The sequence below is a fragment of the Chiloscyllium plagiosum genome, chromosome 17 (genome assembly GCF_004010195.1).
Source record: "Chiloscyllium plagiosum isolate BGI_BamShark_2017 chromosome 17, ASM401019v2, whole genome shotgun sequence".
Classification (NCBI taxonomy): Eukaryota; Metazoa; Chordata; class Chondrichthyes; order Orectolobiformes; family Hemiscylliidae; genus Chiloscyllium; species Chiloscyllium plagiosum.
In genome coordinates this window covers 20,395,810-20,414,751 of record NC_057726.1, presented here as the reverse complement: position 1 = coordinate 20,414,751, position 18,942 = coordinate 20,395,810, and the positions used below count along the sequence as shown (strand labels likewise).

At 39.8% G+C, this 18,942-nt stretch overlaps 1 protein-coding gene across 1 annotated transcript in view; it reads left to right on the top strand.

Annotated features, from left to right (window-relative positions):
- si:dkey-246g23.2 (solute carrier family 66 member 2) overlaps window positions 1–18,942 on the top strand; it is a 149,182-nt gene that overhangs the window by 78,164 nt on the left and 52,076 nt on the right. The window contains exon 2 of the mRNA XM_043707508.1: window positions 9,749–9,902. Coding sequence (XP_043563443.1) covers window positions 9,749–9,902 — 154 coding nt within the window. The remainder of the gene's footprint in view (window positions 1–9,748; window positions 9,903–18,942) is intronic.

The window sequence follows — 18,942 nt, the reverse complement described above, 5'->3', positions numbered from 1 at the left end:
AGGGAGACCAGAACTGCATGCAATATTCCAAAAGTGACCTAACCAATGTCCTGTACAGCCACAACATGACCTCCAAACTCCTGTACTCAATATTCTGACCAATAAAGGAAAGCATACCAAATGCATTCTTCATGATCTTATCTACCTGCTGGGGAGTGTTTAAGATTGGTTAAAAATCATTGACTTTATTTCGCATCAGCAGGTCTGTATCCTATATAGTTTTGCCTTTCTGCAGAACTGCCTTCATAACAATATGGAGATCACAGAATAATTACAAATCTGGAAGTCATTTGGGTCACTTTAACTTTTAAGAGAAAGAAACAAAACAACAAAAACCAGAGTCACACAGCACAGAAACAGGTCAGTCAGCCCAACTCATCCAAGCTGACCAGGTATCGTGGAATCCCTACAGTGTGAAAGCAGGCCATTTGGCCCATCAAGTCCACATTTATCCTCTGGAGAGCATCTACCCCCAGACCCACCCTCCCTCCTATATCCATAACACTGCATTTTCCACAGTTACTCCACCTCACCTGCACACCCCTGGGCACTATGGGCAATTTAGTATGGCCAATCCATTTATCCTGGAAACTGGGACACCTGGAGGAAACCCATGCAGATACCAGGAGAATGTTCAAACTTCATACAGACAGTTGCCTGAGGCTGGAATCAAACCCCGGTCCCTGGTGCTGTGACCACTCCCTAAATTGAAATAGTTCCATTTGTCTGTATTTGGCCCATATTCCTCTAAACCTTATCTATCCATGTACTTGTCTAAATATCTTTTAAATATTGTAATTTATACCAGTCATGCACTATACCTTCGGGAGGTACAGTGGCCCAGTGGTTAGCACTTTTGCCTCACGGCGCCAGGACCTGGGTTTGATTCCACCCCCAGGTAAGTTTGCACATTTGTGATGTTTGCACATTTGCCCTGTGTCTACGTACTCCAGATACTCTAGGTACTCCAATTTCCTCCCATAGTGTATAGATGTGCAAGTTAGGTGAATTGGCCATGCTAAATTGCCATAGTGTCCAGAGTTATATATGTTAAATGGATTAGCCATGGGAAATGCAGGTGTGTGGGATGCTGTTCACAGGGTCTGTGTAACTTGATGGGCTGAATGGCCTGCTTCCACTCAGAATCCCTGCAATTAAATTTCAGGATTTTGGTCTCACCTTATCCAGAAGAACATTTCAAACATCATTCACACTGAATGAAGATGAATGCTCAAGCACATTTATATCTCATCAGTTGCATATGTTCTACTTTAATTAAATGTCTTGGGAGTACCCTTTGTGACCGCTGGACTATTTCAATGTACTTCTGACTGACCTGTAGTGTTCTACTTTTCTTAAACCTGAGGTCATCTAAACTCTACTGCCTATGTCCTATCTCAGTCCATGCTCCCATTGTTCGCCCATCACCCTAGCTGCAGACATATGCTGACTCCTAAACACACAAAAAAAATCTTTAATTGTTTTCAAATCCTACCATGGCCTCCCCCTTTTCTATCAGGGCTTGAAATATGGGGAGGGCTGGAGTTTGCCCATGGCAACTGCTAAAATGTGCATGAACAATCATTGAAGAGGGTGACCAGTCAGAGAATGGTCACCTTTGTAGCTGCTGCTCCAACCACAGGCTGTTTCTCATCCATATTTGGTTCACAAGAAGGAAAGTGCAGAAAGTCTGCAGGGCTGGTGTTGAGAATGAGGCTGCAGGAGGAGGAAGGTAGAGATTGGTTGAAGAATGAGACCATGGAAGGGTGAGAAAAAGCAGTCTGCAATGGAGAAGGTGAAGCAGGTTGCACAGGTGGACCCATTACCAATTAAAAATCTGTCTAACTCCTCCTTAAATTTACTCACTGTCCCAGTATCCAGCACAGATTCACAACCGTTTGGGAGAGACCAGATATCCCAACCAAATCTAGTCCCACCTGCCAGCAGCTGGCCCATATCCCTCCAAACCTTTCCTATTCATAAACCCATCCAGATGCCTTTTAAATGTTGCAATTGTACCAGCCTCCACCACTTCCTCAGGCAGCTCATTCCATACACGTACCACCCTCTGCGTGAAAAGGTTGCCCCTTAGGTCTCTCTTTTATATCTTTTCCCTCTCACCCTCAACCTATGCCCTCTAGTTCTGGACTCCCCCCACCACAGGGAAAAGACTTTGTCTATTTATCCTATCCATGTCCCTCATGATTTTATAAACCTCTATAAGGTCACACCTCAGCCTCCGACACTCCAGGGAAAACAATCCGAGTCTATTCAACTTCTCCGTATAGTTCAATTCCACCAACCCTGGCAACATCCTTGAAAATCTTTTATGACAATAGACAATAGATGCAGGAGAAGGCCATTCAGCCCTTCAAGCCTGCACCGCCATTCAATATAATCATGGCTGATCATCCTTAATCAGTGTCCTGTTCCTGCCTTATCTCCATAACCCTTGATTCCACTATCCTTGAGAGCTCTATCCAACTCTTTCTTAAATGAATCCAGAGACTGGGCCTCCACTGCCCTCTGGGGAAGAGCATTCCACACAGCCACCACTCTCTGGGTGAAGAAGTTTCTCCCCATCTCTGTCCTAAATGGTCTACCCCGTATTTTTAAGCTGTGTCCTCAGGTTCGGTACTCACCCATCAGCGGAAACATGTTTCCTGCCTCCAGAGTGTCCAATCCTTTAATAATCTTATACGTCTCAATCAGCTCCCCTCTCAGACTTCTAAACTCAAGGGTATACAAGCCCAATCGCTCCAGTCTTTCAGTGTAAGGTAATCCCGCCATTCCAAGAATTGACCTCGTGAACCTACGCTGCATTCCCTCAATAGCCAGAATGAAGACCCTGTTGTAATCTGAGGTAACTCTCTTCGCTGTCCACTACACCTCCAATTTTGGTGTCATCTGCAAACTTACTAACTGTACCTCTTATGCTCGCATCCAAATCAATATGTAAATGACAAAGAGTAGAGGACCCAGCACCAATCCTTGTAGCACTCCACTGGTCACAGGCCTGCAGTCTGAAAACCAACCCTCCACCACGACCCTCTGTCTTCTACCTTTGAGCCAGTTCTGTATCCAAATGGCTAGTTCTCCCTGTATTCCATGAGATCGAACCTTGCTAACCAGTGTCCCATGGGGAATCTTTTCGAACGCCTTACTGAAGTCCACATAGATTACATCTACCGCTCTGTCCCCATCAATCCTCTTTGTTACTTCTTCAAAAAACTCAATCAACTCTTCCAAAGGGTTGTGAATCTGCGGAATTCGCTATCCTAAAGTGTGGTGGATGCTTGGACAGTGAGTAAATTTAAGGAGGAGTTAGATTTTTAATTGGTAATGGGTTGAAGGGATATGGAGAGAAGGCAGAAAAATTGGGGTGAGGAGCATATCAGTCAAGATCGAACGGTGGAACAGACTCGATGGGTTGAATGGCCTAATTCTGCTCCTATATCTTACTTATGAACTTATGAACATAGTGGCGTCTGTTTCCATGCTGTACATTTCTATGACTCTAAGTAGTTTCTCCTCAACTCTGTTTAAATTTGCTACCTCTTATGTTCAGACAATGACCTCTCATCTTAGAATGTCCCACAAGAGGAAACATCTGCTCCATGTCTATTTTATCCACTCCTTTATGTGGGGAAAAACATAGTGGATGCTATTTTTATGAATATGGTGTCAATTGGTAAATTTGAGGTTAAGATCAAAGATGCAATGTACGGGGAAGCAACTGCCTACAAGTTCCAGTGTGGTGCAGATGCAGTAGAAATACATTAGCTGTAATTTTGCAGTTTGACAAAGGTAAGGATTTATAATTATAGAAGTGTGCTTTCCTTTGTGTTGTCAATGGAGGATTCATTATTGAAGATATTGATGAATTATTCTAATTCTGTTTCTATGTGAGTCAAAATACTCCATATGTGACACAAGTACAGAAGGTAACACCAATAAGTTGCTTCATCACTGAATTAATATGTTGTGAGAATGAAAAAAGAGCCCCTGTAAACCAATAAAAACTCTCAGGAAAAATCACAAAGTACAGCCTTTGTGGGGGAAATGACCTTTGCTCTCTATATGTGTAATTTCGTTCAATGTTACTGTTCTGTGAGATACCTGCACTCCTCAAAGTCAAGCCTTTTGAGAATCCTCAAGTTTAACAGTTGCACTGCTGTATCTTCAGCTTCCAATGCTCTGGAATTCTCTCTCTAGCCTGATCAACTTTCTTTCTGCCTTTAGCATTAACTCTTTGGCAAAGGCCACCTTAACATTTCCTAATGGGGCTCAGCGTCAAAACGGCTTTGATAATAATTCTATGAATGTGCCCTCAGATATTTTACTATAATTAAATTGTAGTATAATGGAATATGAAGATGCTGGTAATATAACCGATGATGTTTCTCTGAGAGCAGCAGAGCAGATCAGCAAAAGAGATCAGACGAGAGAGAAGAGAAACATGTAAAGAGAGAGGTCCTGGACATTATGCTAGCTAGCTATATTCAACAATCTACACCACATAGAAGTAAATAAAGCCTGTTGCAGTACTGAAGAGAATGGAAAAATCTTAATCTAATATAAAGATTAACTAGAGACGATAAAGGCCCAGATGAGTTATAGCCTAGTGAAACTCACTTTTGCTAACAATTTATGTATTGAAAGCCACAGCCCAGGATTATTAAGAAGAACTCTGCTTACAGTGATGTCATTAAATAAGACACAGCGGCAGCAAAGTAAATTTCAGTGCAGAATAACCTCAAATATCCGAATGAGACAGGCGGGACATATTTTGTTCGGATAACTGATTGTTCGGATAACTGATCTGATCGTAAACAAACAAAGTCGTACTGAACATAATTACATACAGAGTTTTTATTTCATTTAATTGATAAAATGTGTACATACACTGGACATTGCTTAAAAATTCATAATATTTTTCAAATAAAATCACTTTTTGTGTAAATTAAATTCATTGAGGTGGAGGTCGGTCAAATGAGGCATCTATTAAATGTATATTTTTGGGGTTAGTTTTATCAATCTTGGACAATACATCTTTAGACGCAACATTATGCCTCACAGCAGGTAAAAGTGTCAAAATAATGATATCTAACATGAAGTAACTTTTCATTTTAAATACTTACAATCTTAAAATAAATTACAATATAGTAAATATGGATATTTTTGGCAATTTTGCTTGGTCATAATTTCCTGTAATTAAAACACTGAATACCAAAACCAGCCTTTTCATCACCCAACACAAACTCCGCACTCATCCTGATTTCATTTCATTCGCCAGCTTTCAAATTGAAACCAATCACTCAAAATTCTCATTGCAATTCTGACAAAACTCTCACCATTTCAGATCAAGTGAAATCCTATCCATTCATTTGCAATCTTATTTGATGACTGAAATGCTCTTCTGACCACCCTTCCAACCACAACCCCCGCCCCACTCCATAAACATTAGACCATTTAAAATCCCACATGCTGTTGCAGTCAACTCATCACCCTCCTTGCTGATGCACTCAGGTTTCCCAATCACGATCGTCACTCCAGTATCAGTAACACCTCATTGATGTAACATTTTTACGGGACCTTTAGATCTTGTTCGGATAATCCAAAATTCAGATAAGTGATGTTCAGATAACCGAGGTTGTTCTGTATTGCGAAAGCGAGGTGTCAAGTGTGGCAATAGTAAGGAAACCTCCAGAGCTAGGATCTGAAGTCAACTTATAACACACAAGGCACAGCAGGTAAACTGGAATACTCCAAAGACCAGGAAAGAACCTCAGAAAACTTCAAGTGTAAAGCAGAAAATTTCAGAATATTTGAAGGCCAGATAGAACCTTGGGAGACTTTGAATAAAAGGCAACTTAGCAGGAAGACTTCAAAGGCAGGTATGAAACTTAGAAGACTTTGAAGCCAGAGCCACAGATGAGGAAGGATCTGGTAAGCTAACACACTGATCAGAATTGGAGATGCCGATGTTGGACTGGGGTATACAAAGTTAAAAATCACACAACACAGATTATAGTCCAACAGGTTTAATTGGAAGCACTAGCTTTCGGAGCGCTGCTCCTTCATCTGGTGACCAAATTGTATGATTTTTAATTTTGTACACTGATCAGAAGACTTTGAATAAAAGATCGAGCAAATCTAAGAACTCACCTAGGTCAGTGTGGCACAACAGATGATTGGGATGGCAGCTATAGCAGGGACATTGCCATTGCCACTGCCATTTGAAAACATGAAGGGTCACAATGAGACCAGAATTGGGAACTCTAGAAGTTGCAAATCCAGTACGACAGAACTGTGTCAGGCTCATAATACAAATGAGCAAAGGCACCGATTCAGCACATTTTTATGTACTCTAGGTCCAACAGCAGATGATGTTCTGTCTTTCGTCTTTGTGGATGCTTCACTGGAGTCAAGTTGGCCGGAGTGGTGTTGGTGGTGACTCCTGACTCATAGGCCCTGGAATGGTGGCAGAGTATTGGTTGCAGCAATGGCAGAGTGGAGATTCTTGGTTGCATAGACCTGGAGGGGGGACTTTTTCAGCAGCTGCTGGTCATCGACTATGTTGGTGTTGGTGCCTGGAGCAGGGGCTTTGGCTGTGGTAGACCCGGAAAAGGGACTTTGCAGAAGTCCTGGAGCCTGGCCAATGAAGATGAACTCCATTTACATACTTGCTTCTTATTCTTTTTTATCTCAAAATGATTGTAGCGACAGAACTGTATCCCCCCCTAGATATAGGTGACAATACGTCATTCATTCATTCATCATTCCAGTATCACAAAGCTTTGAAGAATGCATTACAGAAGATGAAGGTTTTTGATATGGACTTAAGACCAAAGACAAATCTTAACATGGAACGAATGAGGTTCAAATAACAATCTCAGTAACAGGAGGAATTGATTGAGGTGTTTTGGACAGATTTATACCAATTGGCAGGGTTTTAACAGCACTGGAGCCTGTAAAGGTCAAATTAATTAGAGATCGTATCATAGAAGTTGTCAGCAATGAAAAATTATCAGACTTCCTTCAATCGAGGGAGGACCTCACATGGGAATAGGCAATCCAATATGCTACTTGGTTGGAGATCAGGGCCCACAATCGATCTACACTCAAGGAAACATTCTGACGCAGTTTGGTCGACCTCAAGACAACATCATCATTTTCCCAAAAGCCCACCAAAACACTAAGACAGTGGGTTTCAACTTCATTGATCACTTTAGGCCATTCAAGGTGTAGATCAAAGAAATGCCCCAAGTGCAGGGGGAGCTGAATGGTATCTATAAGGAAGACTGGGCTACTTAAAGGAATGTGACAAAAGTGGCAGCACCTTTTTCACCAGAGAAACAGAGGAAAAGTATTACCAAGAGAAAATAAATAAGTCATATAGAAAAGGAAAAGTCTTAGAAATTAAGATGAAAGATATTAAATTAATTCAACATCCTCACTTGAGGCCAATGAGAATGACCAGAGATTGTGGACCATCCACTTAAGGATTTGAACCAAAATTCTGTTTGCCTACACCAACACGATTATGACACCAATCCTTAATTTAGCCATTTGTGCACAGAGCCCTCCAGTTCATATTCAGTCAATTGGTCATTTTTGTGCTTTTCAGTTTTTGCAATTACTCAAGAGATTAGAGGATTTGTGTAAAAAAACAAGTGAAATATTCCTCAACAAATCACTTATCTGTTTCTCTGAGACATTCCACTATTCAAGTAGTGATGTCGACAAAATTCTGATAGATCTCACTCTTTCTTCATCTCTTGCTCTCACTCCTCCTCTTGCTCCCTTTGTATGGCACTCTCTCTCCTTTTGTGCTTTTTGAAGTTCCTGAAGTTGTGCTCCTCTTACCAGCTATTAACGTGTTAGTTCTAATTGCTGCTTAATTATTTTAGTCTTAATCTGCCAGTTGTTTACACTGCACCTCCTTCTTCAATATACTAAATTCCCTTACTCACCAAATTCCCAGGCTCAAACCAGCTGAGCTCAGCAACAAGTTACTGACTTTATCCACTTAACAAAACCATGTATACTAACTAAACTTTTACAAAGATGAATCAGAGCTTCTAGCCAGTAAAGTTAGTTCAACCAAGGTAAATAATGAACTAACTGTTGCTGTCTCCTGAGTAGAGAGTTGGTTTATACATAAGGCTGAAAAAGCCCCTGATAACGAATTGTAGTTACATGCTAAATACAAGCTAGCCTAGATTTTATGAAGAGATCTGGATGATTTTACAGTTTAAGTCAGTATTAAATTTAAGATTTTTGTGATTTTTCTCAAAGACAGTCACTATCATCAAGTTATGTCATCTAGTTCCCAAGATTAGAAATAATCATGTTGTGCTGGAGCTTCATTGAATGTACAAGTTTCTGCTCCCAGTGTAGCTGGTAAACTGATAGATTGTTACTTAATACTCGACTGCAGTATACAAATAAAAGTGATATCCCATTTCGACATTCTGATAACAATTAGTTCCAATTTCTTTGTAAATAATGTAATAATAAAGCAACTGATTTACTCTATTGTGAAAGTCAAGAATTGATGTTGTTTAATATGTTTGCTCCCTTCCATATCACAATTTTTTTCTTTGAAATTAAAACATTAGTACATTATAAATTGCAGTTGTGAGTTATAGGATAGCAGTGCTGTGAAAGAGAAATGAAAGACTTGTAGTTATGTAGGGCTTGTCATGACCACTAGACAGCACAAATCCTTCAAAGGCAGAGAAACAACATAGAAAACTTGTCAGCTAACATGCACACAGCAAACTCACTCAAAAGCATTGTGATAACGGCCAAACAGACTGTTATTTTTGTGACAGTGATTAAAGGATAAATATTGACCGGGACATCAGATAATTCCCCTGCTGTTTTTTAAAGTATGTCAGGCAATTTTTTACCCAAGTAGGCAAGTGGGGCACTCGAGTTAACATTACACCCATAAGACAGCATCTCTCACATCACTCCTTCAATACAGCACTGGAATGTCAACCTTGAATTTAGTGCTGTTATTTAAACTGTCAAAGAAAGATAAAAAGAAAAGTTTGTTTTATGATTCCTGTTGCTGTGACTCTTTTTTAAAAATGTGGATGTAGTTGGTAAAACAAAAAAAACACATACGCTGTAATGTTTCCCACATTTTACAAACTATTTAATGCTTTGACATTTTTTCCTGCCAGTTTTGACTTGTTGCTGGAGTATGGTTTACATCTTATTGAATATTCTCCAATATTTCTCCAAGAAGCTATTCAGGTTTTAACAGGAATTTATTAGGTTATTCAACAACATGGAGTATCTTGGCTGAATATGATTGCTTTTGTTTGATATCAGTTCACTGTTTGAGTTGGGATTGTCAAATAGAAATCGGAGTCCAGTTAAGTATTTCCCTTTTATACAAAGGTGTCTTGTGGCTAGCTGTCATACAGTAACACAGAGCAACCTGACGTCAGCTAATTGAACAAAGGCAGGACTGTCTGTTTTTATGAAAGTTAAATCCTGCAGATGCTGGAAATCTAAAATAAAATTAATGCAGCTGGAGAAACTCAGCTGATCTGTAGAGAGAAAAATAGGTTAACATTTTGAGTTCAGTTTGAGTCTCCTTTGGAACTCTGTTTTATTTTATCCTGACAAATTCAATTCACCATTAAGGTGTTTTATATTTATATATAATTCTGTCATTTTATGTTAATCATTTTAAACACTTTGTATGATACATATGGATTTCCTTTAGCATTATTATTATTTATGCAGGTTTGGGAAACATTTCGAATTAACGCTCCTGTGGCAGAGCATTGTCTTAATAATCACTATGCTGGCCTTGCTACACTTGTGTTGCACTGTACAGAGTTCATCCAGAATGAGCACCAGTAGACACCTTTTTACAGGTTTGTACATTCATGTATTGATACTGTTATGTATTACAATATATGTTTGTCATTTGGGATTACAAAGAGAAGCTGAGATAATTTTTAAGTTGGCAAAAGACAGTAAATGCTCATTCGTATTAATTCACTTTTGTTGTGAAACGTGTTTGACTCTAGAGCTGAAACCTTTACCTTTTTTCAGAATTGCACAAAAGATTCACACAAAACCAGACTTTATGCTGAAATATCAAAATTCTGGAGCTTTGGCATTGTACTCAGAAAGTTAGTTCTTCTCACACTTTATACAGACATGGCAGATAGAACAGGCATATCATTTGCTAAACTTCATTTTAGCTGTTGAGGTCTGCAGCAAAAGATAATTTAGACAGATTTCTTGCAACATTTGATAGAATGGATTGAAGCCAAAAGAATGTCCCTGCTACTTACGAAGATTAGAAAACTTTCAATGGCATAAGTGGTGTGATCTAAAAATGATCAATTTGAAATGATAACAGTTTGTACTCATAGAATGTTAGATTTGCTTGCCTTTGCAAACACTAGCATGATTGTTTATTCAGTAAAACATAATCATTATTTATTGAAAACGTATGGTCTGTGTATGAAATTTTATTGAGTTTATTTCTAAAGTTTTTGATTGCATTTTAAGTATTTTTATTACAAAAACAAATGAGATGAAATAACATTACTATGATCTAGTCAATGTGCATACATTTGAACTGTACTAATATTGAATTGGATGAAGGTAGCTACCTGGAAATAATTTATAAAATGTTAGTGGTAGATAAATATCTGGATGAAAGAAAATCTAATTTTCTATGCAACTCAAAAAAAGAATTTAAATGTATTTTGCTTTTAAGTTGTAAATGATAGTCAGCTTGGCATCTGTTCTACTGTTCCACCATAAAATGCATTGTCACTGGATGCACTATAACCATGTTACCAAAGGCAGAATTAAATCAGCGAAGTTAATTAATCTGAAAGCAATTAAAAAATTTATAGCATCTATCTAATTAATTTACAAAGAAGCTATTCTATTTACATTATCACTGAGCTGCAAAAACAAAGTGGGATTGCCTTCTATTTTATATTTAAATTATCAATGGATTATGTGCTTCACAGGTAAAGTGCATATATCATAATCTAGGTTAGCAAACCAACAGCATTAAATTATTTAGGTCCTTATGAAAATCATTGGTTGTTTCTGCTCTGCCACCCTCAAAGGTAAGAGCTCCAGGCCATTGCTACCTGTTGCATAAGAAAGTTCTTCCTCACATTCTCTCTGCAGAGAGTCATAGTCATAGAAATGTACAGCATGGAAAAAGACCCTTCGGTCCAATCCATCCATGCCGACCAGATATCCCAATCCAATCTAGTCCCACCTGCTAGCACCCGGCCCATATTCCTCCAAACCCTTCCTACTCATATACACATCCAAATGCCTCTTAAATGTTGCAATTGTACCAGCCTCCACCACTTCCACTGGGAGCTCATTCCATACACGTACCACCCTCTGCGTGAAAAAGTTGCCCCGTAGGTCTCTTTTATATCTTTCTCCTCTCACCCTAAACCTATGCCCTCTAGTTCTGAACTCTTCGACCCCAGGGAAAAGACTTTGCCTATTTACCCTATTCATGCCCCTCATAATTTTGTAAACCTCTAAAAGGTCACCCCTCAGCCTCCGACTCTGTATGTCTTGCCAAAATCTTACATTTTAACCTGCTTCTTGTTACATAGAATAAAGTGTCTGCAGAACTGATACATAAACATTAGATAAAGACTAATCATAAATGCACAACATTGTCTTCTACAGTCCAACATTCACCTGCAGTCATCAATGAGTGCCAAGTATGAGGCATGCCAATACAGTTGAATCTTTGACTGTTCAAGTGCCTATAAAGCATTATGGAGCATTCATAAATAATGTGGCAACAATATATTGTGCAATATTTACATTTGCAAAGTGAATTTTATATCATGTCAGATTCATGTTCTCATAAACATTTAATTCTTTTCTTACCACTTTAGCTTGACAGGAACTTGACATCAGCAGCTGAGATGCGACCAGGCTGCTGAGTGTGATATCCTGTCGCTTATGATGATACATCTGTGTCTGTTTCAAGCAATTTGTTTAATGATTGCCACAAACCTAAGTGTAAGCACTTACTGCAGATGTCACGTGACTACAGCAAGCCACCAAGTTCACTGTGGACAAATTCATTTCTTCAAGCATTCACCTCTTCATAAAAAAATGCATGCATTACCATTTGCAGCTACTTGGAAAATAATAATTTGTTCACAAAACTGTGATTTGATTCTAGTCATCCTCACTTTCATAAGTGTCTACATATGCAATGCATGCATAATCTTTCAGTTGAGCAGGTTGCATTATCTTGGGCTGTTCATCAGAAACTTGGAGGAATCTTGTTCTTCTGGCAACTGCTGTTGCCATGGTAGGTTGCTGTATGTAATCTATTTCTGATGTTGGGTGTTGCTGGAGCTCTGAAACTGGACTCAATGCATATGGAGAGATCATATCTCCTTGATCAGCTGCCAGCAGTTAAGGAACAGCTTCTCTAGTTGTACATATATGTCTACAGTTATGACGATATATTGTTTCATTCACTTACACACAGCTGCTCTAAAAGGTTCTCGCATAAGCTTACTTTTGTAGAGAGTGTTGAATGATTATACTCTGACTGGCTCTGCAGCTTTCAGGCTCAGCAATAATTTAGCAGTTTTAGCAGTCAACTTTGGTTTTCTGTCATTCTCATCCTGATTTTGTCACTATTATTACTTCTGATTTCGGTAATATTTTTCACTATTGGAAGAGTAGTTTGCTGTGGAATGTCATTCCTACATTCCATGCCTTCAGTAGGTATGCATCTCCACTTTAGGATTGCCTTGCAGAAGTCTATTATCCTTTATTTCTTCGTGATCCTTTTCCAATTTTCAGTGCTGTCTCAGTCTTTCTATTTAACAGTGCTGAGTTTATGTGTGGCGTTCAATTTTCCATTTCTTCAAGAAGCACCTGAATTCTACATTTGTGAATTGAAGGCCATTACGACTCACCACCATGTCTGGAATGCCACAACAACTGAAGTATGCTTTCCAGCATTCTACAGTCTCACTAGTAGCAGGTCTAATGCCCTGTAGTCAGAATAATGCTTGATAGTGACAAGATAACCAGTTCATGTGAGTGTTAAAAGATCCTCGCCAAGCTTCATCCATCTTCTGTCTGGGTGTGGCACATCCTGAGTGGATTTTTAGTTTGCTTAGATTCCCTACAGTGTGGAAACAGGCAATTTGGCCCAACAAGTCAACACCAACCCTCCGAAGAGTAACCCACACAGACCCATCTCCCTCTGACTAATGCACCCAACACTTAGGGCAATTTAGCATGGACAACTAATCTGACCTGCACATCTTTGGACTGTGGGAGGAAACCAAAGCACCTGGAGAAAACCCATGCAGCCACAGGGAGAATGTGCAAATGCCACACAGACAGTCCAAGGCTGGAATCAAACCACTGAGCCATTGTGCCACGCCAAATTCATTCACCACATAATTTTGATATCTTATTCATTACACTCAATGCAGTGACTGATGTGGTCCTTAATCTCAATGCTCATGTTTGGCCAGTAAAGCACTTGCCTTCCTGAGAGTAAATTCAATTCTGTGATGGCTTGCACGGAAATCATTCAAGATATCAGGACAATGACTTTATTTCCTCCGTACAAGATCCCAACCTAGTCTATCAGTTCATCTCCATATGTTTAATGCTCTCTTATAGCAACAGTGTCCTTGGTGCTTCTTTCTGCAGCATTTGGAGAGTTGCATTTTGTGGCAAAGGTTTCTTGATTTGAGCAAAACATTTGTGTCTTGGATTCAACGTCTCTGCTGGCTTGATGCTATCCAAAGCATGTCAAGCTGTTTCTTTTCATTGAAACCAGAAGATTTCACAATGTCTTCACATCATTAACTTTCTTCATGAGGAGTTCTGCTTTTGAAAGCATGTACATCTGTTTCCCTTGCTTATATTTCATGTCCGGGTGATTAGATGAATGGACACTGCGCAGTAATTGCCAGGCAGGAGTGTTCCCTTCTAATCAGGGAATACATTGGCGGTTAAGAACATTCAGCCTCCAATCTTCAAGTAAGTATCCTCCAAGGCAGCCTTTGAGATACACAAGAATGTGGAATCACAGAGCAGATACTGATAGCCAAGTTCTGTACTCAAGTGGACAGCCTCAATCATGATCGTGGGTTCAGAACACACTACATGTAACCTCACACTGTCTGTGTTTGTAAAATCTTCCTTACTGCTCTGTTTTGATACCATTACCTTGATAACTTGTAATCATCTCCCCACTTTAATTTGTTTGTACAGTTCTTGGTTACTTATTACTTTGGTTAAACCCTAGGCATGTGACTCTGATACCTATCATGTTGTTCCAGCCACTTGGGTTCATCTCTCGCACCATCTCATTTTTGATATTTTATAATTATCTCTCTGCCTAATTAATTTGTTCATAGGTCATCCCTTCATTTGTTACTCAGCTGCTGATACTTTACTCACACCATTTGACACTTTTCATCACCTGCAAAGATTTGTTATTCCCCCTGTCAAAACTCCACTATTTGTACTTATCTGTTGACATTCTTAATTGAGCTGAAAAATGTGTTGCAGGAAAAGCGCAGCAGGTCAGGCAGTATCCAAGGAGCAGGAGAATCAACGATTCGGGCATAAGGCTGAAGAAGGGCTTATGCCCGAATCGTTGATTCTCCTGCTCCTTGGATGCTGCCTGACCTGCTACGTGATGCTGGAGATCAAAGCTGAAAAATGTGTTGCTGGAAAAACGTAGCAGGTCAGGCAGCATCCAAGGAGCAGGAGAATCAACGATTCGGGCATAAGCCCTTCTTCAGGCTTATGCCCGAATCGTTGATTCTCCTGCTCCTTGCATGCTGCCTGACCTGCTACGTTTTTCCAGCAACACATTTTTCAGCTTTGATCTCCAGCATCTGCAGTCCTCACTTTCTCCTAGTTGACACTCTTAATTACCTGGAATTATCTTGCCAATGTCTCTCCGCCTACATATTCTGTGCCTGGGCAGTCCTCTCCACTTCACCTAACAAAAGAGGAGTACTCCAAAAGTTTGTGATTTCAAATGAGCCTATTGAACTATAACCTGGTGTCATGTGACTTCTGACTTTCCTCACTCCAATCCAACCCCAGCACCTCCACATCATGTCCATATGATATCTCTGCAAAAGAAGTAACATTATTTGCAGATGTTTGGAGCAGTTTGAAATGGTTTAAGGAAGATGCTTTAAAGAGCCTTGTGGTCAACAGTCTCTTCACTTCTCCAAAACAGGCATTGATTAAAATGCTCACAAACAAAGACACTGTACATGAGCTTCTTCCAATCTGAGTATGGAGTAATTCAGTTTGCATTAACAATCTCTTATACCTGTGACAATTCTATCTTTCATGAGATCATCATTCACTCAGCAAGACTGTCAGAATTCAGCTGAATGTGTCAGTGCCATCATTACTGATCATTTCTCTGCCTTACCTCCTGAGCATGCCCCTATTGGACACATACCATTCACAAATAGCATTTCAGAGGCTTTGCAGATCAGTTAGCTCATTTGGCTAGACAACTGGTTTGTAATGCAGAGTGATACCAACAATGTGGCTTTACTTCCCATACAGACTGATGATTTGGAGGTTCTGGTGTTGGACTGCGGTGTACAAAGTTAAAAGTCACACAACACCAGTTTATAGTCCAACAGGTTTATTTGGAAGCACTAGCTTTCAGAGTGCTGCTCCATCATCAGATTCTTCACAATCACCTGATGAAGGAACAGCGCTCTGAAAGCTAGTGCTCCCAAATAAATCTGTTGGACTATAACCTGGAGTTGTGTGATTTTTAACTTCATACAGACTAAGGTTACCACGAAGGTTCCTCCTTCTCAACCTCTCCCTTTACCTGAAGTGTGGTGACCCTCAGGTTAAACTACTCTCTCTCTCTCTCTCTCTCTCTTTGTGGAAGGAGCAGTCCCCTGGTTTTAATAATAGAGGATTCAAAATATGTCTTCCAAGCCTTCAAACTCTTTCCTGTTTGGATTCTCTGCTCCTCATTGAAGTTTGGAGTTCAATACAGCAGTAGCACTTTCCCCAGCATTGATAACAGGATGCTCCAAGTATTTTTTCAGGGTTTGTATTTAAATTTGTAGCTGTTTCATATTTTTTCCACTGAGACTGAAATAAATTCCAATTTTGTCTCATATCCTCTTTCATTATCATAGAATTGGGAAATGGAAAATTCACAGCAATCTGACTCAGCCAGCATTTCAACGTTGCAGGCTTTGGCTTTCATTATTTGTCACTGTTTTTCTTTTTCCAGTAGATAACTCACAGCCCTCAAAATTTATTCAATCACATCGTCACCTTTCTGGCATCATGTTTCAAATAACATGTTGTTTAGTGCCACAGACTATAATACAAGCATTGACAGTAGAGATAGATATCGCATGACTGTGGCAAGCCAGCAGGTACATGTTGCACAAATTCATTTCTTCAAGCTGCTTCCTCTAGAGGTTTTCATTAATCATGTAGAGCACTTCCTAACATTCCTTTATAGCCTGGAGCAGACTGCAATAGGGCACTGATGAAGCATTGGAACAGTAACATCTTCGCCCTGACACCTTGAATTATACTTTTAAAGGATTTGGTCATGATGACAGAATGCAGTGAGGCGTTGACCCCAGAAGATTGAATTGTAATGGGAGCAGGAGTAATGGGATAAAAGATTGAGGGAGACTAAAGATTGTAACAGCTTGCAAAATCTAATTAAACCATAAGACCATTAGACATAGGAGCAGAAATTACGCCATTCAGTCCATTGAGTCTGCTCTGCCATTCAATCATGGCTGATAAGTTTCTCAATGCCTTTCTCCCACTTTCCTTCAGTAACCCTTGATACTCAAGAACCTGTCTATCTCAGTCTTAATGATCTGGTCTCCACAGACTTCTATGGCAATGAATTCCATAGATTCACCACTCTCTGGCTCGAGAAGTTTCTCCTTATCTCCGTCCTAAAAGGTCTTCCCTTTACTCTAAGGCTATGCCCTCAGGTCCTAGTCTCTCCTACCAATGGAAATATCTTCCCAACATCCACTCTGTCCAGGCCATTCAATGTTCTGCATATTTCAATTGGATTACCCCTCATCCTGCTAAACCCCATCGAGTATAAACCCAGAGTCCTCAAACATTCCTCATATATTAGGAATTGACCAAACTGCTGAACAAAGAAAGGTAGATGTTGAACCTATGGCTTTGATGTGAAGCATGGCTGCTTGCCTAGGCATTTTCCATGCAATTGCTAAACTGTCACTTGACAGCCGGGCCTCCAATAAACATCTGCTCCTGCTAGGCATGTGTTGCTGACAATAATTTGGCCTCCTCTTTCCACAGCCACTGGAGCTGATAACATAAGGACTAGAAGCATGAATAGACAATTCAGCCCCTCGGGTTGGCTCTGCTGTAGGACTCTGCAACCATCTTTCTCTGCCTAATTCTCGATCATGATGTGGAAGTGCCGATGTTGGACTGTGTTGGACAAGGTCAAAAATCAGACAATCCCAGGTTATAGTCCAATGAATTTATTTGAAAACACTAGCTTTTGGAGCACTGCTCCTTCATCAGGTATTATTGAGAGTGGAAGATCTTAGACACAGAACTTATAAGGAAACGATCAAAAGGTCATACAACTCATGCGGATGAATTGAACACACATAAGATGGTTTTTAAATCTTTAATCACTCAGAATGGAGGTAAAGATTTTGATTGATTGATAAGCAAATCCCAGAATTTCTTTCCAGTCACTGTCCTGAGACAAATTATGGTGACAACTTCTTCATTAAAGAAGTTCAATCTCTTGTCAAGAGGAAGAAAAGAAGGCTTATGTTAGGATAAGATGTGAAGGCACAGTTAGGGTGCTTGAGAGTTGCAAGTCAGCCAGGAAGGACCTAAAGAAAGAGCTAAGAAGAGCCAGGAGAGGACATGAGAAGTCATTGGCAGATAGGATCAAGGAAAACCCTGAAGCTTTCTATAGGTATGTCAGGAATAAAAGAATGACTAGAATGAGATTACAGCCAATCAAGGACAGTAGTGGGAAGTTGTGCGTGGAGTCCGAGCAGATAAGGGAAGTGTTAAATGAATATTTTTCGTCAGTATTCACACTGTGAAAAGACAATGTTGTTGAGGAGAATACTGAGATACAGGCAATTAGACGAGATGGGATTGAGGTTCACAAGGAGGAGGTTTTAGCAATTCTGTAAAGTGTGAAAATAGATAAGTCCCTGGGCTGGATGAGATTTATCCTAGGATTCTCTGGGAAGCCAGAGAGGAGATTGCAGAGCCTTTGGCTTTGATCTTTATGTCATCATTTTCTACAGGAATAGTGCCAGAAGTCTGGAAGATAAGAAGGGGAGAAGAGACAACTCTAATAATTATAGACCAGTGAGCCTTACTTTGGTTGTGGGTAAAAAGTTGAAAAAGGGTTATAAGAGATAGGATTTATCATCGTCTAGAAAGGAATAAATTGATTCGGGATAGTGAACACAGTTTTGTGAAGGGTAGGTCTTGCCTCACAAATCTTATTGAGTTCTTTAAAGAAGGTGACCAAATAGGTTGATGTGGTGTTTATGGATTTCAGTAAGGCGTTTGATAAGTTTCCCCATGGTAGGCTATTGCACAAAATACTGAGGCATGGGATTGAGGGTGATTTAGCAGGTTGGATCAGAAATTGGCTAGCTGAAAGAAGACAGAGGGTGGTGGTTGATGGGAAATGTTCATTGTGGAGTTCAGTTACTAATGATATATCACAAGAATCTGTTAAGGGGCCACTGCTGTTTGTCATTTTTATAAATAACCTCGTTGAGAGCATAGAAGGATGTGTTAGTAAATTTGTGGATGACACTAAGATTGGTGGAGTTGTGGATAATACCAAAGGATGGTGCAGTTTACAGAGGGACA